Here is a 22340-nt window from a genome sequence, read left to right as displayed (position 1 = left end):
AAGAGTATCTCTAGCACTTTAAACAGTTACCGTAGAAACTTCTAAGTTGTATGCATCAAGACAACCATCTGCTACCATGACACTTATTCTGTCTACAAATGGGTCAGATGGGTTTCCACAAGGTCAGAATAACATAGCTGCCAGTACTACGAAAACGGTCCAGTGACGATAGTCTGTTACCTTGTACCTACGGCCAGCATTAAACAAGCTGCTTTAAAGCAGGTCAAAGAAAATATTGATTTTGACCCTTTCGTCTTAATCTCTTTCCACCTACTTTGGGTAAATTCAATTTATCTTCTGTAGTTCTGAAGGCTCCCATTGCCCCCACAGGTTAATTCTCTTCTGTAGTTTTTCGAGTTCACCTGCATACTACTCAGTTCTACAGCATTCGAAAAGGTAGGACTAGAGGGTGTCTAAAAGACTTGGTGAGTAAGGTTCTCTATAACTTCGGAACGAAGAGAGGCAAGGCAGAATTAGATTGGGGATATCTTTTTTTTTTTTTCAATAATTTCTATTGTGCTTTAAGTGAAAGTTTACAAATCAAGTCAGCCTCTCACATAAAAACTTATATACACCTTGCTACATACTCCCAATTACTCTCCCCCTAGTGAGACAGCCCGCTCCCTCCTTCCACTCTCTATTTTCATGTCCATTTTGCCAGCTTCTAAGCCCTCCTACCCTCCCATCTCCCCTCCAGGCAGGAGGTGCCAACACAGTCTCAAGTGTCCACCTGATCCAAGCAGCTCACTCCTCACCAGCATTCCTCTCCAACCCATTGTCCAGTCCAATCCCTGTCTAAAGAGTTAGCTTTGGGAATGGCTCCTGCCCTGGGCCAACAGAGGGTCTGGGGGCCATGACCACCGGGGTCCTTCTAGTCTCGGTCAGACCATTAAGTCTGGTCTTTTTATGAGAATTTGGGGTCTGCATCCCACTGCTCTCCTGCTCCGTCAGGGGTTCTCTGTTGTATTCCCTGTCAGGGCAGTCATTGGTTGTGGCCAGGTACCGTCTAGCTCTTCTGGTCTCAGGATGATGTAGTCTCTGGTTCACGTAGCCCTTTCTGTCTCTTGGGCTCGTTATTAGGTCGTGTTGTTGGTGTTCTTCATTCTCCTTTGATCCAGGTGGGTTGAGACCAATTGATGCATCTTAGATAGCTGTTTGCTAGTGTTTAGGACCCCAGACACCACTCCTCAAAGTGGGATGCCGAATGTTTTAATAGATTTTATTATGCCAACTGATTTAGATGTCCCCTGAAGCCATGGTCCCTAAACCCCTGCCCTGCTTCGCTAACCTTCGAAGCATTCAGTTTATTCAGGAAACTTCTTTGCTTTTGGTTTAGTCCAGTTGTGCTGACCTCCCCTGTATTGAGTGTTGTCTTTCTACATTGCGGATATCTTAATTTCCATTTCTGTCTCACCATCTGACTGACTCGGATTAAGGCCATTTATTCTATTTGTTTGCACTCTCTGATAGTTGTTGTTATTAGGTGCTAATGAGTTGGTTCCGACTCACAGCGACCCTACAGGACATAGCAGAACTGCCCCATAGGGTTTCCAAGGAGCAGATGGTGGATCTGAACTGCCAACCTTTTGGTCAGCGGCGGAACTCTTAACCGCTAGGCCAGACTGTTCAAATATAAGGCTTTAACAAAATAAGCAGGCTAGTCTGTTCACATATCTGGAAGTTAAATTGAACTGGTATTCTCCCCCATATGGTGGCCATTTTGAATAGCAGTCAGAGAATTAAACACATGCACACTGTTTCCTAAGAAGATTAGGTAATACGAAGCAAGAGAATTCAAGTCAGGCTCTGACAGGTTTGTGACCCAAATGAAAATCAGGAGGTGCTGTCAGGGAGGAGGAAAAGAAACTAAAAGTTGTTCACACTTACTATGTGCCTGAGCAGCATGCTAGGCACTTACAGTTTCTGTGTATTTTACACTTGTTTTACAACTGACGAAACAGATCCTCAGAGAGATTTAATTGTTTTGCCCAACTCACAACATAAGAAATGCTAGAACCAGGATTCAAACTTAGGTCTGCTGCTAATAGTATGTGCTGGCGAGGATGTGGAGAGTCTGAAAGCCTCATACACTTCTCGTGGGAATATCACGTGGTGCAGCCACTTGAGCAACCGTCTGGCAGCTCCTCCAAAGGTTAAACAGAGTGACCACACAGCCCAGTAATTCTACTCTTGGGCACATACCTAAGAGAAATGAGAACGTATCTCCACACAAAAACCTGCAAACAAATGTTCACAACAACATCATTCATAACAGCCACCAAGCGGAGACGACACAAACGCCTGTCAAATGATGAATGGACACACCAGATGAGGTATATCCACACAGTGGAGTGTCATTTGGCAATAAAAGGGAATGAGGTACTAACACGTGCTGCAACATGGACAAACCTTCTGCCAGTCATAAAAGACCACATATTGTATAATTCCATTTAAATGAAATGTTTGGAATAGGCAAATCTATAGTCAGGAAATAGATTAGTGGTTGCTTAAGGGTGGTGGAAAACGAAGGACAACTATTAAAGGGATTTATTTTTGCGGTGATGAAAAGGCCCTAAAATTGATTGTGATGGCTGTAACTCTGTGAATATACTAAAAACCACTGAATTGTGCACTATAAAGATGTGAATTGTATGGTATGTGATTTATATCTCAACAAAGCTGTTATTTAAAAATAAAAACAAAAAAACACCTTAGGGCTGCCTAGCTCTAAGTCAATGCTGCACTATAAGGTCTAAGGACTGATTCAACAGATATCTGTTGTGTTCTGGCTACCCAGTATTCATTTCCCTTTCCTAGTAGGATCTGAGAGTTCCTGGGTGGTGCTAATGGTTCACGTACTCAGCTGCGAACCAAAGGGTTGGAGGTTTGCCTCAGAAGAAAGGCTTCGTGATCTACTTCCAAAAAATCAGTCACTGAAAACCTTATGGAGCACAGTCCTACTGACACACACACACAGAGTCGCCATGAGTAGGAATCAACTCAACAACTGGTTAAAAGCACCTCAATTTCATTCTGAAGAGCTACTTCCAACCCCTAATTGATAGAATCTGGCCAACCTTCTAAGCCACGTGGTAGACACGTGACCTAAGGTAAACCAGGTGAACGCTCCCTCTGAAGAATCTCAGTTCTTAGAGTGCATCCATCACTGCTTCCGAGCCCTTCAGACCTGCCTCAGTTCCTGGCCCAGCTCTAAGTTTCTCCAGACTTCTCATTAATCTATCTTGTGAACTCTTGATATTCTTTCAATAAATTTCCTTTTCCTTAAGTTAGCCAAAGTTGATTTCTGTTACCTACAACCCCAAAATTGTATACTTTCCAATTTCCTAGTACTGAGCGACATTTCCAAAGGTGTGGTACCTACAAAAGCTCAAAACTACATTTAGAGTAGCTGTTCCTCTTATTTTCACTGCCAGCTGAGCTTAAGAATCTTAGTTTCAGGATCAAAGAAAACTATGGGTACTGTGGAGGAGGTAACAGTGACTGTCACAGAGGCCCCCTACTACTCAGAAAAAAGGAGGTAGGAGATAGTAATTTCAATAATATCTCTTAACTTAAGGGATGCACCCCAATTTTTTAATGGTAACCAGGAAGGAAGGAGAACTGACTTATACTGTCAGACATAGTTGATAAAATAATTAGAGATTCTTGAGTTAGTATGAAATTTTGTTACTCACAGTAAGGACCTTCCATGCTTCCCTCAGTAATGGACTCGCTACCCTCCATTTCATCTTCTTATCTAAAAAGTCTTCAAAAGGTATGCCCAGGGTCTGGAGGTGGCAAGACTATTACCTCAGTCTTATAGCTCTAAATTAGTATAAGGGTTCATAACATTAAGCAGAATAAAACAGTGGCTTTTTTTAGACTCTCCAAAGAAGTCAGTGTTCCTATAAAGCTATCCCTTCAGAATGCCAAAGTTAGGCTACTGAGCGCAGCATTCAGACCCTAAGTATAGTCACAGATGGCCACATCAGTGGAAGACGTGAGAGAAGATCTGTAGTATATTTGGTTCAACCTTGCCAGTGTAAAATCCTCTTTTGTGAGCATACAATTGTATATGGCTCATTCTCCAACAATATTATAGCCAACTGCAACTAAGTTCTAGCTCTTAAAAAAACTCAAATGCCTGGATAAAACTGTAAAAGCGAGTACTACAAAAGACAGCAGATACATTTTAGGGAAAAAACAAAACAAAACAAAACAGAAAGAGAAGGTGAGTAAGAATCAGAACAACAGTAGCAGACAGCCAGCCAGTCACCAGTCATGAGGTTGGATTCTACTAGAGGATTTCTAAATTCCTTTGATTCCAAAATCCTATTATTTATCGTGTTACCCAATGGTTCTAGGAAACATCTTGTGCTTTCCATGAATTCTCAGGAGAAAACACAGGGAAGAAAGACAGTATGAATGGTAGTCTTAGGGGTCTAAAGTAATGCTGATATTCATACAGTGATTTGCTAGATCAAAATACTTTGTTTATAGTTTGTATCTGATCCTCACAATTAAAACCCTAAGAGATTGCTTAGTATTTCTACAGAAAAAGCTAGACGTCAGACTGGCAGAGTGGCTGCAGTACTAATCACCTATATGCTATATCAATATTGAGTGTACAAGTAAGAAGTCAATTTCAAATTTTAACACAAGATGGGAAACAGGAGCCAGTAAGAATCCACTGAAGGAGCCCTGGTGGAGCAATGGTTAAGTGCTCAGCTGTTAGAACTTTCTAGCAGCTCCACAGCTGGAAAAGATCTGGCTGATCTGTTCCTGTAAAGATTACAGTCTAGGAAACCCTATGGGGCAGTTCTACCCTGTACCATATGGTTACTATGAGTCACAATTGGCTCTACGACACACAACAATGGTCATAAGAATTAAAAAAAAAAAAAATTAGGTCTGCTAAATTAACCAACTTCCTTTTTTGACAGGACTACTAATAAAATAATAGTCCTCGACATTTATTGAGCATTTATCCTGTTTAAGGCACCCTGGTGGCAGACATGTTAAAGAGCCTGACTGTTAACCAAAAGGTCAGTGGTTTGAAACTACCAGCGGCTCTGCAGGAGAAATATGTGGCAGTCTGCTTCCATAAAGATTTACAGCTTTGGAAATCCTATGGGGTTGCTCTGAGTGCTTTTAGGCACTATACTAAACGTGTTGTTGTGTGCTGTCGAGCTGATTCCGACTCATAGCAACTCTATATGAGAGTAGAACTGCCCTATTGGGTTTCCAAGGCTATAATCTTTAGGCGAGCAGATCGTCAGATCTTTTCATCCGTCAAGTCCTTTTACCTGTGGAGTGGGTGGTGGGTTTGGATGGCTGGCCTTTCAGTTAGCAGCCAAGCACTTAACCATTGTGCCACCACAGCTCCTTGTACTAAGCATACTTATATGAATCATCTACCGTAACCTTCACAACAACCCTACGTAATGTACTAGTACTCCCATTTTATAGGTGAGGAAATCGAGGCTTAGAGAGGTACCCAAAATAATTAACTTAGAAAGGAGTAGAGCTGGAACTCAACCGGGGCAGACTGACTGCAGTTAACGCTCTTAAATACTTCCCTAGACCAAGTTCACCTGTAGACATAGGTTACCTCAAGTATTCTAAGCATAACTGAACCTTGAGAGCCTACTTTCTGCCAGATGCTGCGCTAAGTATTGGAGATACAAAGTTGAATGATACAGTCCCTAGAGTAGAAGAACTCATCATAAGTCTTTTCATTCCTGTACATCAAAGCAGATTCCTACCCCTGGACACCCTTTTAGCTCAATAATGAAGTCACTCCTGAGGTTCACCCTTCATCCAAAGATTAGAACAGGCCCATAAAACAAAACGAGACCAAAGGGGCAAGGACAAGAAGGCAGGAGGGGACAGAAAAGCTGGTAATAGGGAACCCAAGGTCAAGAAAGGAATGCTGGCATGTCGTGGGGTTGGTAACCAATGTCACAAAACAGTACATGTACTAATCGTTTAATGAGAAGCTAGTCTGTTCCATAAGCCTTCATCTGAAGTACAATAATAAAAAATAAAAATACAGACTCCTAAATATTTTTAATATTTGCACCCAAATTGCCTATGTATCTGATAACGCACAGCCTTATCTTGATGTTCTCTCCAGTCATGACAAACTTCTTTTGGTTGGTCCACAAAGCGCACTCTCACCTCTGGTCCATCACTACCATTGTATTCTCTGCTCAGAACATGGATCACTTCTTCCAAGTTATTCCATCTTCCCCTTAGGACTATATGTCTTTGCAATTTCAACTTGAAATGTGTCCATCATGCTATACTGAAATTATATGTACAACTAGCCATCCTTTCCACCAGACTGTGAAGGTAGGAACCCTATCTGCCTTGTTCATCACAGTATCCCCAGTGCCTAACACTGTCTAAGGCACGCAACACGTCTGTTCAATGAAAAAGTATTCAGTGGTATCACAAGGTTTCTATCCTTAGTCTAGCTTGGACTAAACCATTTTATAAACTTAAGACAACGAACACATGCTTACACACTTGTTTATAATGCTTGTTTACATATACATGTATATGTATTTTTTTTCTTGCTCTTTCCACTAAAAGGCCTAGTTAGAAAAAAGCACACCTAGTCCCCAGATCTTGGTTTCTGATAAAACCAAAAACCCACCCACCGCTGTCCAGTCGATTCTGACTCATAGTGGTCATACAGGACAGAGTAGAACTGTTCCACGGCATTTCCAAGGCTTTAATTTTTGTGGAAACAAACCACCGTATCTTTAACACTACCCCCCAATAACAGGAATCAGGGGTCCCTGGAGAAATGGCTGATTCCAAAGCTGGGGCAGGGAGGTACATACAAAGTAAGTCTAGCATCATGTCATGCCAGAAAGTGACGAAGTACTCAAGAAAAATGAAGGCAGTACGTGCATCAAGGCTCTCTCACTGGCCAAATCTGGGGCAATCTGAACACAAAAATACCACTGGAAACAAACAGGAATTCAGAACTCATACTGATGACAGACATAAGGAGGGGAGAAGTGAAGGCTCTTCCTTACAGGGCCAACTGTGGAAGGAATGCTCGAGTTGGAAAATTCATCATTTTGTAATCATCACGGTATAGATATCAAGGAAGAATCATCAATGGATGACAACATTATTCACAAAGCCAAAAGGCAGAAACAATCCAAATGTCCATCAATGGATGAATGGATACACAAAATGTGGTATATACATACGATAGAATATTACTCAGCAATACAAAGGGATGAAAAACTGATACATGATACAATGTGAATCAACCTTGAAAACATTATGAGAAATAAAAGAAGCCATACGATTCCATTTATATGAAATATTCAGACAGGTAAATCCATAGATCCAGAAAGCAGATTGCTGGTTGCCAGGAGCTAAGGGGAGAAAGAGGCTACTTAATGCGTACTGCTTGATAAGTATAGGGTTTTCTTTCGGAGTGATGAAATGTTTTGGAACTAGATGGGGTATGCTTACACAACATGGTCAATGTAGTAAATGCCACTGATCTGTTCACTTCATAACAGTTAATTTTATGTCATGTGAATTTTGCTGCCAATAATTTTTTAATTAAAGAAGGATACCATCAATGAATGCAAAAACTAGGGAGAAATTTTAAGGACGAATAAAATATTTGCAGGATCTTAAAGTGCTCCCATAGACTGCTTGTTAGTTTCAAGGGAGGAAAAAATAATAATTATACGTTGGAAAAATCAGCTAACACCTTGACTGAATAATCAAAATTAACATCGCTAGTGAGGAAGAGACAGACATTGTGTATGCCTCCAAATGTGATATACCCTGGGAAGGCCACAACGTGACTTCTGCAGTATTCCAGCTAAGAACGCGTAACTTGACTCTACTCATATGGAAACATCAGACAAGCCCAAAATAAGAAATGTTCCATTAAATAAAGAGGGGAGATAGAAAAATTGGGGAACGGATACGGGTGATGGCTGAACAAGACGAACATGAGTTAATGTCACTGAACTGTACATGTAAAGAATGTTGAAATGGCAAGTGTTTTGCTACACATATATTTATCACAACAAAAGGGGGGGCTGTATTTTTAAAATGTGAATGTCATAAAAGATGAAAAAAAAGACTAGGGAAATGTTCACAACTAAAAGAAGTTAAAGACGTTTCGATCAAAGATTCTACAGGAGAATTCCGATCAAAAGGGGGAAAACGCATAAAAGAATTTCAAGTTCTGGTGGACTTTTTGGAGCCGTGAAGGTTGGATGAACCCTTGAAACTACCGCCCTGAGATAATCTTTAAACCTTAAACCAAAAAATACCCTGAAATCTTCTTAAACCAAACAATAGTTAAGCTTGATTAGTAAAAAATACCTGCCTTAAGCATTATACTCTTTTAAGAATTATCTATATGGGATCAGATTAATTACAGCAGTTCTCAAAAAGATTAAATTGGGCCCTTAGGGGGCAGTGAGTCTGTGTTAATGGCGGAGGAACAACTCAGAAAAGGAGGGTGAGAATGGTTACACAACTTGAAGAATGTAGTCAATGCCACTAAATGGTACATGTAGAAACTGTTCAACTGGTGTCTGTTTTGCCGTATATATTTTCAGTAACAAAATAAATAAAATTAAAAAAAAAAAGGGGGGGAGGGTTCAAGAGACATAACTAATAAATGCAATGCCTAATCCTAGACTGGATCCCGTCCAAGAGAAAAAAATGCTGTAAGGACGTTTTAGAGTCGAATGAAAACTGGAATATAATTAATGAGATAGAAATATTATACTAATGTTAAACTGACTGAAAATAATAACTGTATTATGGTTATGTAAGAAAGACTGAAAATAATAACTATTATGGTTATGTAAGAAAGAATATCCCTATTCTTAGAAAAATAGTTAAGAGGTAAAGGGCCATGCTTTTATAATTTATCCCTCTTAAAAAATTCAGAAAAATAGTGTGAGTGTGTGCGCTTGTGTGCAAGTAGAGAGAGAGAGATGGAGACAAACAGAGAATGAGAAAATACCTTGGTTCATTGTACCACCCTTACAGATCAAAAAGAAAAGTATGTAATGCTTAAATTAACTGATAACATCACATATGCTATGGAAGGGGAAACATACCTGAATAGGAGATGGCTTTTCCCAGCCCATTTCAAAAATTCCCATCAGTAACTCCCGTTTCAAACAGTAATCTTCAAACTCATTTCCTTTTGTGGAGGTCACATCCTAGTCAAATAAACAAACAAGAAAAATAAAGTACAACTGTGTTCCTTTGGTAGTTAATATGTTTGAGAAACTTGTCTGAGAGGCTAATTCTTTATCTACTCCATCTTAAATATAAACGTAAACAGACTACTTTTCTGTCCTGATGTATATATTTAAACTCTTCTTGAAGAACAACTATGTTCCCTGCAATACCCAAGAGTCATAACAACTATGTTTTGAGGAAAAGCCAACCTCTGGTCACATTCTTCTGAGGACTGGTAGAATACTGTTATTTTTTATACACAGAAGTATCATGCTGTGAATTGGAAGTCACAGATGTTAAGTCATTCCTGGTTCCACCACTCTTTAACCACAAATATACTTGGCTAAATCAGGGTTTCTCAAGTTCACCCCTTTTGACATTTTGTTCAAGAAAATTCTTTGTTGTCCTGTAGCATCCCCCAAGTTGTGATAACCAAAAATGTCTCTGGTCATTACTAGATGTCCCCTGGGGGGCAAAATCAGCCCTGGCTGAAGAAAAATGGGCTAAGTGTAATAACATCTGTGAACTTCAGTTTCTTCATTTGCAAAACTGGGATAAAATCTAGTCTGGTATCTTACAGTGTTGTTGAGAACAAAAGAATTCTGAGAAAACGCCTTGAAAACCGTTAAGAGTATTCCATAAACTATACAGTGAGATGTACATATGCATAAACATACATTATATACTATATATATATACAGGCTACCGTTATGCAATTAAGTAAACATTTCAAAGAATGGTAGAAATTTTTGGCCTTTCAACATATATGATCTATACAATTTCAATATTTCAACCTACTTAAGAGTAAACACAGTGTTTATCGTTACTATGAGTAACCACTTCTAGAGTTTCCACATTTTTCCCTTTGAATTTCTCAACCAACTTACCGAAGTTTTGATTCTTAGATCCTTTGGAGGGAGTTTTAAAGTCTTTTTCCAGTCATCACCAGGTCTACAGAGAATATAATAAACTGAAGTTACAGGATTTATAGCATCAATAGTCTAAAAATACAAAGGTGATTCATCTCAATTGTAACTAAATTTTAAACAAGCACAGTAAATTGCCATTTACTTAATACAGCTAACAACACAGTCAAACAACTTGAGAAAAAATGTTCCTCTTACAAAGAATAACAATCCAGAGAGGATCAAAATTCAAGAATAGGAGTGAGTGAAGCATCCATCCGCTTAAAAGCAGCAGTATAGTATACTGAAGCTGTCACAACTGGCAACCCATTTGTGTTTTGTCTGGCCTATATATTGCATGGATGTGATAATTTAAACTGGTTGCCAACAAGAAAAATTAAAGGATTTCATGTAGAAGTCCAGATTCTAACTTTTCTTGAAAAACTGGATGCTTTCATAATACTGGTTCCAAATTCCTGCATGGCAACAGTCTGGTAGCACTCAGTAAGTCGACTTTAAAATCAAGCAGTTGTTCCTTTTAAAACAGGGCAAAAAACCAAACCCAAACCGAATCCATTACTGTTCTCGATTCTGACTCACAGTGACCCAGTAGGACAGAGTAGAACTGCCTCACAGGGTTTCCAAGGCTGTAATCTTTACAGAAGCAGACTGCCACATCTTTCTCCCCCATGGGTGTGGGTTCAAACCACAGACCTTTTGGTGAGGAGCCAAGCACTTAACCACTGCGCCACCACGGCTCCCAAACAGGGCAAATACCCACCCTCTAATTTGGCACAGTCCCTGTAGGCATCTGAGTTTGTAACTTTTCGTGACTACTTAAAACCAAGAGCTGTGAAATTTCAGACCTCAGTTCAAGTCTTGACTCTCCTACTTCTGCACCAGTTACTTTTCTAAGCCTCCGTTCTTTTATATCTAAAATGGGTTATTAAGAATTATAAAAGGCAATTTATATAAAGCACTCAGCATGGTGCCTTACAAAAAAGCTCAATATTTGCCGTTAATGAGCATCTCAATCTTTTTACTGAGGATGCTTGAAAAAATGAAATAAAAAGGAAAATATAAATAAAATAAAATTATCCTTTTGGTTGGGTGAAAACCTCAAATAAAATTAATACACAAAGTAATAAAAAATTGTGAGAAAATGTTTGCAGACAATAGCGCTTTCAACTGTGAGATCTTTAAAATAAGAAGCATTTTCACTGATTTCATGACAGCTATTCTTATATGTAATCGGGGCCCTAACACATCTGTCTTGATTTAGAAAGATGAGCTCTTATTTTACTTAAAGCAAGGCCCCACAAAATCCAAAACAGTCTATAATACAGATAACCATTTACTACCAAGTCCAAGGATACTAAATCCTTCACCTTAGTCAATAACATCAAAGTTTACAAGCAAAAACATCAGTTCATAATAGACTTGCCACATTGTCAAATTCAAATAGTGAATAAAAATGGAGAAGACGCTAATACAAAATGTGTCTACAAGAGACTTATGAGGTCAAAACAAAGAATAAGAACTATTTAAAGTGAGTAAATAAGTGATAAAGTATTAGAAGAGTTCTGAGACAGCTGATACAATCTAGAAGCCTTCATGAAGAGGTGACACTTGAGCTGATATTTGAAGAAGCGACAGAACTGAAAAGAAACCATTAATCCTGGGAAAACAAAACAGTTGCCCCAATTCAAAATTGTTTAAATAGAAAATACTGTGTCATTATGAAATAACACAGCTTTCTTTATATGATTCTATCCTTAACTAAAAAACCTAAATTCTGCTAGCCTATTCGTATTGGGGCAGTGGTTAATCGTTTGGCTGTTAACCAAAAGGTCAACAAGTTTAAATTCACCGGTTGCTCCTTGGAAACCCTATGGAGCAGTTCTACTCTGTCCTAATATAGGATCATTATGAGTCGGAACTAACTTGATGGCAACGGGGTTTTTTATTCATATTTCATCAAAAGACAAACTATAACTTGATAAAATATTCTTAATTTCTATACTTACTAAAGCATTCACACTAAACATAATAGAATACATATTAATGCCAATTTTCAAAGAGACCAAATAATTTAACTGAGAATTAATTCTTATAGGTCACTAGAGAACTGTATCTATATCGCATCCTGGTAGCTTATGAGGACTAATTTCTTTAGGAAGTGCTTCTTAAGCATGGAAAGGATCTAGGATGTTGTAATAAAACACACAACTCAGTGAACCAAAGTTTCATCACCCTACGAAGATTTCTAGATGTTTAATCAATTTACACAGCTAGATTTTTAACAAAAACCAAACCTCATGGGGTTAAAGAGTCTTAAATGTTAATTTCCCACAACTGTATTTTTTAGATTGAAAATTACCATCCAAATCATTTAACATGTGCACTTAAACATAACAAATAGCCTACAAACTTTAAGCTTTGAGAGAAAAAAATATCCTGTAGTAGGACCAGGCTCTTAAGTTTTCAAGAAGGTTGCAACTATTCAGAATGGGAGTTTCCAAGAGTTCAAAATCCTGAGTTCACCATGATGTATACATTAGATTCTTCTTTTACGTGTGTATAAAAGGAGGGAAAAGCTTCTTAAAAAAGTAGAAAAGCAAAGCCCTGTAAACTACAAAAAAAAGTTATTGGTAAACTGTCTATGAGTGAATATAATTGGAATTCAGAAGGCTGGGCAAATGTGACTCTTTAAATTCAAAACTTGAAACTGGCTTTAACTGATACTCAATAAAACTAAGATAAAGTGCCCTTATAATACCAGAAACAACTATACCAGCAAAAACAAAACAAACCTGATTATTTCACTCACATATAAAAACTCAGCTAATAACTTCTATACTGTGGTAATTATGAAAGCCAGAAATGTTTCAAAAAATAATCTATACGAAACTAATATATACCATCTGTGCCTGTGTTTATTACTTAATAAACCATAATTAACTATGGCAGAAATATATTCTGTGCTATTGCAAATACATAGTGGGCATAAAACACGTTCTCTATTCGCAATTAAAACCAGTTAAATTAGGTACACATAAAGCAGTTGACAACAAAGTAACAAAGAGAAATCTCCTTAGTCCCTCAAGTGTATTATTATTTCTTCTAACACTTACTTAATAGTGGTGGTCAAACTCTGTGCTTGCTGTTGAGTGCCATTATTGACTGTGTTGGTGTTTTTCAGCTGGTTCATCTGTTGCTGTGTCTGTGTTCCCCCTCCTCCGGGGCCACCACTGGGCTTCACAGGGCCCCTCAGCTGACCATTTTGACTGGACAGACCCATTATAACAGGGTTCTCTGTTCTGGCCGTGCTCATGCTGTGTTAATTGTAAAGATGTCTCTTTCAAACCTCAAAACTTTTGAAAGTCAGTAGAGACACTGTAATAACAGTTTATTAGGCTCTCCAAAACGAAGAGATAAATATAAGTCTTGCTCAATATATGAGTCCTTTATTGCAATGCAGGCAAGCACCTGTAAGTCTCTGAACGGTAAGCAGCAGTAACTTGCTCTCATGCACTGAATCAACTTTTTATTTTTAAAAAGCCCTCTATCAAAGTTGAGTTATAGCCGAATTCACTCACTTCAATCTGAAACAAAGGGAAAAAAATTAAATTAGCAAACACAGGAAAGTTAGAAAACTTTTGTTTTCCTTTGTAAGAACTCCTTTAAAAACCACCTTTAAAAGAATTCATCTTTTAAATTAAAAAAATCAATACATTTATACTTAGAGCAAATTACTATCCAGCCTAGAAAAGACACAGAAAGATGAAATGCCTCAAAACCAAACCTACAGATCCATCTACAACATCTTCTACAAAAATTGTCAGTTCAAAGCAAGTGGAGAGAAGATGAGTTACAAAAATACTATGACTAAATTAGTATTAATTGTCAAATGACAATCTCTTCGCCTCACTGTCCTCACTGATGAATTCTTTACAAGTTTCAGCCACCCCTAAAAGTCATTCATTACACTTAGTAACTGCATCACAACTCAGTGAAGTTATCACACAATTTACTTAATATAAATCTACATATGAACAGAGCAAAACAATTTTTTCTATCTCTGACAGCAACTGAGAGTCCTTGAAGAGATTAGCAAATTTCTGACCTGAACCTTACACTTTCAGAAAAAACACTGTGTGCTACAGAAACTGAACTTTCCAAAGAAAAATGTACGTTCCTCTTTCCCTTAAGCTTTTGCCCCTTAAAATAGTGACTGAAGAAATCACGGGACACAGACCTGTCTGCATGTCAAAATTGCATCTTTGAAAAACAGCCAAGAAAATCTTTAACTACTTTAATAAAATCTGAATACTAAAAAACTATTAGCTACATTTTAATATAACATTTTTTCCCAAAACTATGCCCTAATTTAAAATAGCCCTGTTGTTCAAAAATAGATTTAAAAAAATACACAAAAAAATTTCCTGTGTAAAAGGAGTAAATCTGTGAACAGCTAAGCACAGTAGTGACTTTAACAAACCCTTCCAAGAAACCCAGAGTACTAATTATTTGTTTTAAAAAAGAACTAGTCAAATTTCACTACTTTCAACTTCTGTTCCCAAAATCGAATTACAGCCATGGGTTGCTTAAGGTTTACAATATGTTCTGTGAAATAGAATACTACGTGATTTGGATGTTGTGTGAACACCGTATTATATACAGGCAGTCCCCAGAGTACAAATGAGTTCTGTTCCTATGTCTAAGTCGAATTTGTATGTTAAGTCATAACAGTTAGGTACGGTTCATTTCTAAAGTCAGTTAGTCGAATGCTTGTCTTAGTATGTATATAGTGTACGTTTCTATGCATGAAAAACATTTAAAAAAAACTCCCAGATACACTGAAACGTCTTTAACATGATAAAGTAGGAATCAACTTGACGGCAATGGGTTGTTTTGATGCGCAAGGCAAAGTAGCACCCATTTGTTATTGTGAACCATTGTGTCTACCTCGAATTTTTAATAGGCTTTACAGGGTAGGTTCAAAACTACAGGTTGTATGTTAAGTACGTTAAGCAGAAGTTCCTAGGTTGGGCGTCCGTAACCCAGGGACTGATTGTACTTAGCAAAGCCATATGGGATGCTGTAGTGTTACCTATATTGACTGAACAGCCACCACGAAGCTGTTCCCTATGTCCGGTTCTCCAATCGAGATTTCTTAACTCTATTATAACCTTCTGGGACCACAGACGGATACGTGGTCCAACACTGCCTGAATGGACCTTATGCGGCACATGACTGCATTTAAAAACTTAGTAAATAAAAACTTAATTACAAAGCCCAGAAAACAAAGGCCTGCTGTTGTTTTTTTTTTTTAACTCCTTTACATTTCTTACCAAATATACACTAACTTATTAATCAGGACTTATTATTTTTGCCATACATCATGGGTTTTCAAATTTGAAATTATAAAATGCTCCTTTGTCTTCCTTTTTTAATTGACAATCAGGTTGCTCACAAGCCAATCCTAATTATCTCTTACACAGAGCTTTATATTTCTACGTTTCCCTGTATCTGTCTGACCACTCAAGCGGACCATGTCTAACAGCCACCTAATTTCAGTTTCAAGGTAGTAAATGGTTTCCTGATTTGGGAGGTTTATATTATCATGATGAACAATATCACCGAGTTCACACCGGGAGACTCATTTGTCTGCAAGACACTAAGAGGATGAAGAGGGCAACCCCTAAAGATTAAATGATATTACTACTACCCATTATAAACAACAGGACCTCTGTTCTCTCCAGATCCAAAATGTGACTATGTGGTAACTGCTCCCCTCTTAATTGAACTGAAATCTGCACTGCAGAGAAGAAAATATTCCTTCTGGCCCTTCCCAATTTAGTGTTGCAAATTGTATTTCTACGTTTTCAAAAATACGAAGGAAACGTAAACTAGTTGGGAGGAGCCGCTAGTGGAGTTAACTACAGCACTTTTCAGGTTGTAGTTAGCAACTGACACTTTCACACCCAAAATATTATTGTCATCTCCAACGAGAGCTTTTGTTTGCAAACGCAGCGCAGTTTCGGTATGCTAGATCTGCAAGTTGTAGTGAGTTTTATTCTGAGGGGAAAAGGAGACCGTGGAAGAGAAAAGGGAATGAGAGGGAAATGAAAGAGGCAAGCCAATGATACGAGCCCCGTTTTGTGAGGCAATAATTTCTGATCTACGTTCTCCGCATCCTCAGTCCCTTACACACTTCAAGTCAGCTTCCTCTGGCCATATACACAAAAGGGTTGGGGCCCTGCAATCGTATCTGCGCAACATGAGCCAGGAACCAGCTCCGAAGGTTGGAAACAATAGGGACTCCCTCCATAAGGCCTCAAAGTGATACCCCTAACTCAGAAAGGCCCTCATTTCCTCCACGACTCGGGGGCTCCACAAACACACTCTTGTTATGGATCTAAAAGCCCCATCCCAATCAAGCAACTGCTGGCCCTCTTTTTAACAGGGCCCTTAAATCCGGCATTTCCATGCCGCCCCCTATAGGGCCGCCGCGTACCCTATAACCTCCACCACCCCCCTAGTCCTTGCCGCTCCCTCCAGTTCCATATTCATCATCCACTGCACATCTCCTCCGAGTACTTCGGCCGCTCTGTATCTGGACCCCACCGCGCACGACATTCCTATTTCTGCTCCTCTCAGGCGCCCCCGTCCCACACAGCTGCTGGCAGCTGCCCGCCTTCCTCCCCAGGGCCGGACCAGGCCTTAGGCCTCAGCCTCGGAGCGCCCCCCACGCCGGGCTCAAAGCTTTCCGCAGCCCCAGTGGCCCGTCAGACCTCGACCCCACCACCTCACCCCGCTCCCCGCGGCTCGAGCCCGAGTCCTACCACCGAGGCCACTCCCGCTCGGCACCCTCAGTCCTTTATTGTTGACTCGAAGCTCCCAAAATGGCGGCGGCTCCTTCCTCTTCGGAAACCTCCGCCCACCCCCGCCCGGCCCCCTCGCTTCTGCCTCTTCCTGCCCCCGCCCCGCTCCTGGGGCCGCTCTACTGAGCATCCCGCGTCGGCCCGGCTCCCCGGGCCAGTCCAGCCCTACCTCTGCCGCTGCCCGCTCCCACGGAGCCGCCGAAGTCGCCGCCCGGGCTGAGCTAACTCGGCTCCCCTGCCCCCTCCCTCTCCCGCCCGCCGCCGCCGCCGCCTCCCGCCCTCTTTCCCTGTCTCTCCGCATGGCGGCGGCCGCGGCTCCTCCTCCACTCAAGATGGCGAGAGCTCAGGCAGCCGTCGCTGCGCCCACGGCGGGGTCAAGGCCTCTCCTGCTTCGCGGCAGGAGAAAGGCGACCCGGGGAGCCCCCCTGAGAAAAAAACGGAGGACTGTTCTCCCACACTGACTGGGGGACCAGCGGGTGTCCAGGTGGAGAGAAGTTGAAGGGGAAATAGTTTCCTTTCTGAGGAGAAAGGAGGGGTACTTTTTCCTCAGCTGAGGAGATGTCTGGGTAATAAAGGGTGGGAAGAGTCCACTCTCCCTTTGCCTCTTATGAGTCGGAATCGACTCGACGGCAGTGGGTTTTATTGGGTTCTCAAAAGTGAAAATCGGGGGCTGCGACCAGACGAGGATCTGCTTATTCCTGACCAAAGACACGTTCCGAGAACGGCCTGTTCGGACAGTGGCTCCGGGACCGGATAGCTGGCCTGACTTCTCCCATGGTCTGGGAGCCTGCTGCTGGACCCAAGGAGCCGCGCCCGAGCCCCTCCGGGGGCGCCTCCATCCAGGAACGCGCGGAGCGGGAGTCCCGGAGGCGCCGGCGCGCGCCTGGGGTGGGGGCCGGAAAGGGACCGAGAAGGCGCTGCTGAGGGGTGAGGGGCCGGGACCGACCCCGGAGAGCGCGAGGTGGCCGCTGCCCGGGCGCGGAGGGCGGCGGGGCCGGGGAGCGAGCCTTGAAGTGGGAGGCTGGGCTACCGGGTCCCGGAGAGGGCGCGGAGGGCGCGGGCCGTGGACAGGGGCAGCGATCCTGCGTTGTCGGCTCTAATCGTCAGCCCTCCAGGGAAGAGGGAGCGGAGGAGGCCAGAGCTCTCCCAGAGAAGCGCGAAAGCTTCTGATGAGTCAGTTAAATGGAAGTAGTTCTGTAAGGAAATGAGGAACCAGAAGGCGGCGAATGCTTTTTTCTCGTGCCTGACCCTCACTACAAAGACAAGTAATGTATTTGTTCCCAGAATTACTTTTCCTATACACGACCCTGATGTCTCCATTTATCCTTAACAGAAATAACAAGAATGCAGTCTCATCTTAGGTAAAACAAAAATTTGGAGCTAGAGAGCTAACTAGGTCAAGAGAAAATAAAAACCTGGGTCTCACCCAGCTAAGAGACTGAATATACAAGGGGACAGTGGCCAGACCATATACGACAGAACTCTGACCCACAACCTCTGCAACAAGGCTCAGGAAGCCAAGCCACAACCTCTGCAGCAATCGGCCCAGAACGGTCAGCATTCGGTCAATGACCGCCAGCTTCCCTGTTTTTCGCCCGCTTCCAACTCGGAGCCAATCAGAGAAAGCCAAATATGCTCCCCAAACCAATCACATAAGATGCCCCTCGCTTGTAGTTAGCCCGCCTCTAGCTTCCCTAAACCAACAACCTTCAGAGTCTACCTGAAGCTTAACCTTGTTCTCACTATAAAGCTTCCTTATTCCCCTGCCTGCCTTTGAGTCTCTACCAAATCAAGAGATGATGGTTGATTGCCTTGCTATATATAGCAAGCTCTGGATGAACAGCCCGTTTGTTCTCATTTGTTGGTCTTTATTTCCACACAGCCAATGGAAACGAAGAAGTGTAGAAGGTTATTCCTGAAAAAGGTTCCCCTTCCAATTTTTTAAATTCTAAATTTGTAGCATGTCATTTCTCACACAGATTTTAAAACACCCACTTATGTAAGGGAATAACCTTGCACCTTGTGCCTATCCTAGAAGAGAATAGCTAAGTAGTTTCTTAAAATGATAACGTGGGAGAACTTGTTTGCCTCATTATCTTTCCCAGGATTAGTAGGAATGTGAAGGGCAGGAGGTCACTTCCTGGTGGGATCTCCGTAGGCCACTCAAGAAATGGGATCAGGCAAAGGAAAGCGGTTTGCAACCACAAATAAACTGTTACCTTCCAAAGGGGGCTGATTGAAGTCATGACAAAAAGAGGAAAAGAGAAGAGGCAACCAAAGTGGAGTATGAAGCAGCTCCCCTTCCAGGGCTAAAAGCTTTAAAGACTCTGCTTAATGTTTTTATAAAATAGCCTAGTACCACTGTTATTGTCTGCTGCCCTTGAGTGGGCCCCCATTCATAGCGACTCTGCACGACAGAACGAAATGCTGCCCATTCCTGTGTCATCCCTTGTGCTCCATAGGGTTTTCATTGGCTGATTTTCGGAAGTGGATTGCAATGCCTTTCTTCCTAGTCCTTCAGTTGGGAAGCTTGGCTGAAACCCGTTCAGCGTCATAGCACACAAGCCTCCACTGACGGGGGGCCCATGAGATACATTGGCTGGGAACTGAACCCAGGTCTCCTGCACGGAAGGTGAGAATTCTGTGGATTCTACCACTGAACCACCATGCCCTCAAACCAGTTGCCATTGAGTCTGCTCTGACTCACGGCAGCCTCACGTGCGACAGGTAGAACTGTGCTCCGTAGGGTTTTCCATGACTGATTTTTCAAAGGATCACCAGGCCTTTTTTCCAAGGTGCTTCTCTGGATGAACTCAAGCCTTCAACCTTTGGGTTAGTAGCTGAGCGCTTTAACTTTGCACCACCCAGGGACTCCCCAGATCAGCTCTTTCTAGTCTTCTGGTGAAATAGCGTGGATGGTACAGAATTAATTTTGAATCCTTGTATCTTTTCTTCTGGACTCAATTTTATGGTTGCTAGATCCAACTATCTCAATACCTTTTTTATCCCTAGGTCAGATTAACAAGAATCATAGGAAATGATACCTTAGGAATACAAATTATTTGCTAACGTACATAAACCCAAACCCATTGCCATCGAGTCGATTCCGACTCATAGCAACCGTATTGTTTTCTTAAAGTATTTATACTTTGTATAGACTGTAAGTATACGTATAGGGTCGCTATGAGTTGGAATCGATTCGAGGGCAGTGGGTGGGCATACGTATAATTATACTTTATACAACGTACGCCTACTCCTCAGTTAACAACTATCTCATTATCTGATACATTGCATTTACGACAATAGTAAAAAATCTACCCGTCTATTTTGTGAATTAATGACGTACGTCTGGCAGTAACCCTTTCTTGTCCAATGGTACAGATAGTGCTCACCTACATTTTCTGCCTCTTGGGTCTGGAGGGACATATGTGTCCCACATAATATTTTGTGATCTGATGTGGTTATCATCCATTTTTGCATAAGGCTAATTTTCCCATAATGACCTGGTCTTTGGAACCTGACCATGTCGATAAGTTAGGAGTGGAAATATTTTTACTTTAGTATTTATAAAATGAAGAAGCCCTGGTGGTGCAGAGGTTAAAGTGCTCAGCTGCTAATTGAAAGGTCGGCAGTTCAAACCTACTAGCTGCTCTGCAGGGCAAAGATGTGGCAGTCTGCTTCCATAAAGATTGTTGTTGTTAGGTGCGGCTGAGTCAGTTCCGATTCATAGCGACCATATGTACAACAGAATGAAACACTGACTTGTCCTGTGCCATCCTCACAATCATTGCTATGTCTGAGCTTATTGTTGCAGCCACTGTCTCAGTTCACGTCATTGATGGTCTTCCTCTTTTTCGCTGACCCTCTGATTTATCAAGCATGATATCTTTCTCCAGGGACTGGTCCTTCCTGATAACATGTCCAAAGCACATGGGACAAAGTCTCACCATCTTTGCTCCTAAAGAACTTTCTGGCTATACTTCTTCCAAGACAGATTTGTTTGTTCTTCTGGTAGTTTATGGTATATTCAATATTCTTCCCCAACAGCATAATTCAAATGCATCAATTCTTTTTTCATCTTCCTTATTCATTGTCTAGCTTTCACATGCATGTGAGGCAAGTGAAAATACCATGGCTTGGGTCAGGTGCACCTTAGTCATCAGGGGGACATCTTTGCTTTTTAACACTTTGAAAAGGTCTTTTGCAGCAGATTTGCCCAGTGCAATACATTGTTTGATTTCCTGACTGCTTCTTCCATGGGTGTTGATTGTGGATCCAAGTAAAATGAAATCCTTGACAACTTCAGCCTTTTTTCCATTCATCATGATGTTGCTTACTGGTCCAGCTATAAGGTTTGTTATTTTTGTTTTTTGTTTTTGTTTTTAATGTTGAGGTGTAATCCATACTGAAGATTATAGCCTAGGAAACCCTGTGGGGCAGTTCTATTCTGTCCTTACAGGGTTGCGATCAGTAGGAATCAATGTGAAGGCAACAGGTTTGTTTTTTGTTTGTTTTATTTGTAAAATGTACATGCTTTAAGAAATCTATATTTTTTAAGAAAAATGTTGTATAAATCCAGTCCTTTGGCCTTCTAGTAGATATTGGGTGTAATAGTCGTGATTCGTGATAAATATGGTTATGGAGGCTATGCCATCCCCAGTGAGGCCACCTATCAATTGTAGTACAGAGCTTTCCAAGGCATACAGGCCATTTTCACTTTGTTTTTAGTGACTGTGCACCCTGTACCCCTCCATCCCTCTTTTTGATCTTCGAACTATGAAGTTTTTAACGAGAGTGTTAACCCTTAATTGTTGGCTGGCTACTAGAGTGTCTATCTGTAGGAGGGACATTTTAAAAAAGAAAAAGATTCATAAATTGAATTGAGGTTTTCCATATCTCTGTTTAAAATACAACAGTATTTTCTCTTTTTTTTGGTGAGAAAGAAACGTGACTAGAAACACTACCTGGAATTTGATCACAGTAATGGGTCCTCTTAGCAAATATTGTTTGCCAGTCTCACTTCCTGACCTCATTTATTTATTTATTTAGTATCCTCATTTATTTACCTAAAAATAACTAGAAGCAACAAAAAATCTGCAGGTTAATTTACACTCGATTTCATTTTAGCTTTGGTCTAAGATATTTGGAATCAAATTCCAAGTAATTTAACCCTAGAATATGTACATCTGTGACAATATCTTAAAAATTCAAAGTAATGGTTAAGTGCTACGGCTGCTAACCAAGAGGTCGGTAGTTCGAATCCGCCAGGTGCTCCTTGGAAACTATGGGGCAGTTCTAC

General features: G+C 41.0%; 1 protein-coding gene across 5 annotated transcripts in view; it reads right to left on the bottom strand.

Moving 5' to 3' along the window:
- The window catches only part of DDX6 (DEAD-box helicase 6), a 34327-nt gene extending 17026 nt beyond the window's left edge, over positions 1-17301 (bottom strand). For 3 of the 5 annotated variants that reach the window (XM_010597922.3, XM_010597920.3, XM_023558202.2), the window contains exons 1-4: positions 17003-17097; positions 13289-13759; positions 10137-10200; positions 9123-9227 (exon numbers count right to left, since the gene is read on the bottom strand). In XM_010597922.3, coding sequence (XP_010596224.1) covers positions 9123-9227; positions 10137-10200; positions 13289-13488 — 369 coding nt within the window. In that variant the 5' untranslated portion in view covers positions 13489-13759; positions 17003-17097. Of the gene's footprint in view, positions 1-9122; positions 9228-10136; positions 10201-13288; positions 13760-16970; positions 17098-17210 lie in introns of those variants that run through there. The other 2 variants (XM_003418253.4, XM_010597921.3) reach the window with 2 other exon arrangements.
- Between the last annotated feature and the right edge of the window lie 5039 nt (positions 17302-22340).

The sequence above is a fragment of the Loxodonta africana genome, chromosome 15 (assembly GCF_030014295.1).
Source record: "Loxodonta africana isolate mLoxAfr1 chromosome 15, mLoxAfr1.hap2, whole genome shotgun sequence".
NCBI lineage: Eukaryota > Metazoa > Chordata > Mammalia > Proboscidea > Elephantidae > Loxodonta > Loxodonta africana.
The sequence above is the reverse complement of the archived record's forward strand: the minus strand, read 5'-3'. Positions and strand labels throughout refer to the sequence as shown.